Source organism: Vombatus ursinus, unplaced genomic scaffold (assembly GCF_900497805.2).
Source record: "Vombatus ursinus unplaced genomic scaffold, bare-nosed wombat genome assembly UNPS02009975.1, whole genome shotgun sequence".
Lineage (NCBI taxonomy): Eukaryota > Metazoa > Chordata > Mammalia > Diprotodontia > Vombatidae > Vombatus > Vombatus ursinus.
Window position 1 is genome coordinate 211,810 of NW_020949753.1, and position 4,572 is coordinate 216,381.

At 37.3% G+C, this 4,572-nt stretch overlaps 1 protein-coding gene across 2 annotated transcripts in view; it reads right to left on the minus strand.

The window, feature by feature from the left end:
• LOC114036732 (alcohol dehydrogenase class 4 mu/sigma chain-like) overlaps positions 1-4,572 on the minus strand; it is a 28,964-nt gene that overhangs the window by 12,484 nt on the left and 11,908 nt on the right. For both annotated transcript variants that reach the window (XM_027853407.1, XM_027853408.1), the window contains exons 4-5: positions 3,816-3,903; positions 3,501-3,717 (exon numbers count right to left, since the gene is read on the minus strand). In XM_027853407.1, the coding sequence (XP_027709208.1) occupies positions 3,501-3,717; positions 3,816-3,903 (305 nt within the window). The remainder of the gene's footprint in view (positions 1-3,500; positions 3,718-3,815; positions 3,904-4,572) is intronic.

Below are 4,572 nucleotides of genomic sequence, written 5' to 3' on the forward strand. Positions count from 1 at the left end.
TTAGAGCTGTTCTCTATAGTATTAAGAAGTGAATAGCCATTAACATTGGACCATCCATAAAAGATGGTTCTGAAGTAAACAATTAGTATATTTATAGGACCAAAAATTTTTAGAACAGCTCCAGGAACACCTAATAGTGGGATTAAAAAAATCTTAACCAGATTACGTTGTTTAGAATGTACTGTAGGAAATTTTGAAACAAAAATGTGCCTCAGAAGTACTTTTCTGTTGGCATTGTCTCACTGGCCATAGCAAATATGCTAACTGAGAAACCCACTTTTTTTGGACCTCCTTCCCAAACACCAACCAGGTCAAGACCCCAGTTCAGTGGATTACATACTATCTACTATCATTCACCACAATGTTCTACTTCATTAATATGCTTCATAGGTGCCATATAGCTTTATTACTTTAAAGGTACAGGGGATGAGGGAAGAAGTCCCATCTGAATAAATGGCAAATAACAATAATAGAACATTTTAAAAGATATCGTTTCATTGGTAGGTCCTTTGTGTAGGAGAAATCTCTTAAAGCTTTATCCCATGCAGACTAGGTTAGTTATTCTTTAAAAGACATTGAAAGTGTCTTTAAGGGAAGTGAGGTGTTCCAGTGGATAGAGCACTGGACCTGGAGTCAGGAGGACCTGAGTTCAAATCCGACCTCAGACACTTGACACTTACTAGCTGTGTGACCGTGGGCAAATCACGTTCCTGACTGCCTCACCCCCCAAAAAGGGGGGAGGTCTTTAAGAACTAATTGATTCAGTAGATTAAGCCTGGGACTGCTGACATAGATCCTCTGTGTGCTACAGAAGGCACAAAGTAAAGAAGGCAAAAAATAAAGAAAGAAAGAAGGCATAAGGAGTCACCAACTCTTCCTTCGTGGTTCTGATTGGCAGATGAATATAGGAAGAGGGAAGCTACACCCAAGTGAACCAATGCTATATCCTTGAAAAAATAGTTTTTCTCTGCTATGATTAAATAAAACTCTTTTTGGTTAACTGTGAGATGTTCTGCAAGTATCTTATTTCATTCCAGTCCTGAACACACACTATCACAGATTTGGTTCAGGCCTGAAACTTTTTGGGTTTGTGGTCTGTGGGACATAGACTTTGAAAACCCAGGGCTAGATCTTTGGCCCATCCATGACCAGAATGAAGATTATTTTAAGCAACCACACTGTCAACATCCTAGAAGACATTGACTTCTTTCTGTAAAGCTTGTCAGTTATTGTGAAGGGCTCTTGGGAAGAAGAAAAAAAAGCTCCAGATTGACAAATATTGGGAAAAGAACTCTCCACTCTTTGTAACATCGATAGGCATGTGCAAAACATGATCAAAGGTATTTCCTTGAGTGATCAGTAAGGGATGCTTGTATATGCTTGCCTATTTCCTCATTAAAATTATTATTCAAGATAATGGCTCATTTATTGAAATCAGAATTTTTTGGGTGAAAAATAGATCCAAAGAGTATTCATGAGACCAGGCATAGTTTGTGCTGTTTCTCAAGCCCCCAAAGATGAGTTAATTCATGAAGGAAATGATATTGAATTTGTATCAAACTCAGCTGCCCTAATTTAGCAGGCCATAACAGTCAAAGAAAAAAAAAGAAGGATATCAGAAAATTTCTGGATGGCATTTATGTTTCTAACAAAGGCACAGTACAAAAAGAATTTTGAAAAAAAAATAAAAGGCACAGTACAACACACTGATAAAGAAGTTGAAAAGGTTGTCAAGATGCCACAAGCAATATCCTGAGGATTTGATACTTCCTCAAGTACTATTAAAAATACTTTTTATGAGGATTAAACAAAAACAAAAAAGAAAATCCAGGGCCAGCCACTTTCTTACCCCAATGAGACCTTGGTGTAGTACTTTATTTACTGCTTTCAAGTTGAGGCAATTTCACAATGCTCTGAGTGGCGCCACTTCCCACATTTCATACCTCCTAGTGAGGAGGTATGCTTCTCATTTCCTCATTAGACTATGAATATCCCTGATGTCGCATATAGGCAGACAAAGAAGTACTTGTGCAATCAGAACACCCCAAAGTGACATTTTTTGTTGTCTTTAGGTTCACTCTAGAGCGAATTTCACAAACTCCATCATTTGTTTCTCCAAGGAGAATGTGAAATTCATCCTTCCACTTAGAGACAACTTTCTTCTTTATTCTGGTTTCATAGATATTGAAAAAGTTCAGATACAGTAAGTCCATTAGTATATCCATTTATCCTAGCTAAGGCTGTTAGGCGGTGCAATAAATAAAGTGCTGGGCATGGAGTCAGAAAGATCTGAGCCCAAATGTGGCCTCAGACACTTACTAGCTATGTGAACTTAGGCAAGCCATTTAACTGCTGTCTGCCTCAATTCCCCCAACTGTAAAATGTGGATCATAATAGCTCCTACCTCTCAGAGTTGTTGTAAGGAATAAATAATAAGTGCTTAGCATAATGCCTAGCACATAGTAGGTGCTTCATAAATGCTTATTTCCTTTCTTCCTTATTTATCAGGATATCATATATCAATACCCAAATTGAAATTTAATAGAGTATCTAAAGACTGTGGGCTGCTTAGCAATCTCTGCCCCAGTGTTCACCACTGACACACCATCACTGCAGAAAGAGATAGCTACCATACTAGGGTAATCACCATTTGTATTAAAAAAAAAAAGTTTTCTTTTGTTTTTCCCAAAGGTTACTATAGTAAAATAATTCATCATCAAATGGTCGGCCTACTGGCGATGAGATTTTCTGTACTTAGATAGGCAGGTCTTTGGAAAGGCTAATCAGAGTGTTGGTAGGACTGTACTAGAAATATTTCCTCCATGGAAAAACCTACCAGACCCTGGATTCTGCTGGCATAGCTCTTAAGAACCCACAGTCACCTCCAAATTAAGAGAGGCTTTGCAATAGATTTGGTGGAGCAAATTTTTAGTTTTAAAAAATTATGCCCATTGTGCCTAATCTATATAAAATATAACTTTGTGAGACTCAGAGGAGATTTTTATTGTGCATTCTTTTCAATTTCTAAACCATATTTCTGACTTGTAGCAGTTATAGCTGTAGCTGTTATAGGTGTCGACTCCCCCATTAGAATATGAGCTCCTGTAAGACAAGGATTAACATTCTCTTCTATTTGTTTCCCCATATTTTGCTCATAGTGACTGCTAAATGAATGTTTTTTTTTCATTTATTTATTCATTCACTCATTCATTCATTCATGGATGCATGCATTCATTTCTATTGTGACAAATGCCAAACTCATCTGAATGAAGAATAAGATTTTTGGACTATCTAAATGTTTTTGTCTCTGTTTCTTTGTATTTGTGGAGCCAGAGGCTTCTGGGTGATTAACTGGATATTTCATTGTTCATTCAAGTGTCTGATATGGTGTAGACAGTACCTGAAGGTAGCTTGTGTTTTGAAACTTCTAGCATCTGCACAAATCTCTACCATGCCAAGAAAAGCATCTTTTATAAGAACTAAGTCATTCATATCCTCACCTTGGCAGTGTTCATTGCAGCCCCATAGCCAGTGGAGAATCCACAGCCAATCAAACACACCTTCTCCAGAGGAGCGGCAGCATTGATTTTAGCCACTGAAGTTTCGTCCACCACTGTGTACTCACTGAAGGTACTGGTGTTCATGAAATGGTAGATGGGCTGCCCTTTGCAGGTGAATCTGGTGGTGCCATCAGACAATACCCCCTTACCGGTAGCACTGTTCAATACACCAAAGGCACCAATAAATGAATGCAACTTAACTATTCATTAGTAATGGGACAATTAAAATGAAATATCTGTAGAAAGGACACTCACTCAGCCTTCGCACAGAAATTGCCATTAGGATTTATGCAGGAGGAGCATTTTCCACACTGTGGCAGGAAGAGGGGAATGACCTTATCTCCTGGAAGAGAAAAGATTACAATGTGAAATATTGCTCAGGAACCATCTTTTACCATATGCCAGGTACCTCATCTTAGGTGATTGGGGAGTGTGGATGTGTGTTTGGGGTGATACAAAAAAGTATGAAACGTAGGCTCTGTCTAGAAGAAACCATAATCTGGGGCAATTCTACTATGTTATGGAAATGCTTACTTTATTTCTTTAAGTTCAGAATAAAATAAATAAGATTTAGGTAAGCAGCTGAACTTGTATTTAATACTCAGGTCCTCTGACTCCTAATCTGATGCTGTGAACCACATGGTCCTAATCATCTCATAGAACAAAGCAAATAAACAAATGCAAATTACCTAAAATGGTATATATGTGTGTGCATGTGTGTATGTATGTATATGTATATATACATATAAATGGGGTGTACATATATATGCATATGAATTAACAAAAATGGCAAAAATTTCTAAATAATGATTTCTAATTACTGATGTGTAGCTTAATCATCTAAGTAATAAAATGTATTCAGATAGATAGATAGATAGATAGATAGATAGATAGATAGATGGATGGATGGATGGATGGATGGATGGATGGATGGATGGATGGATGGATAGATAGATAGATAGATAGATAGATAGATAGATAGATAGATAGATAGATAGATAGATAGATAGAT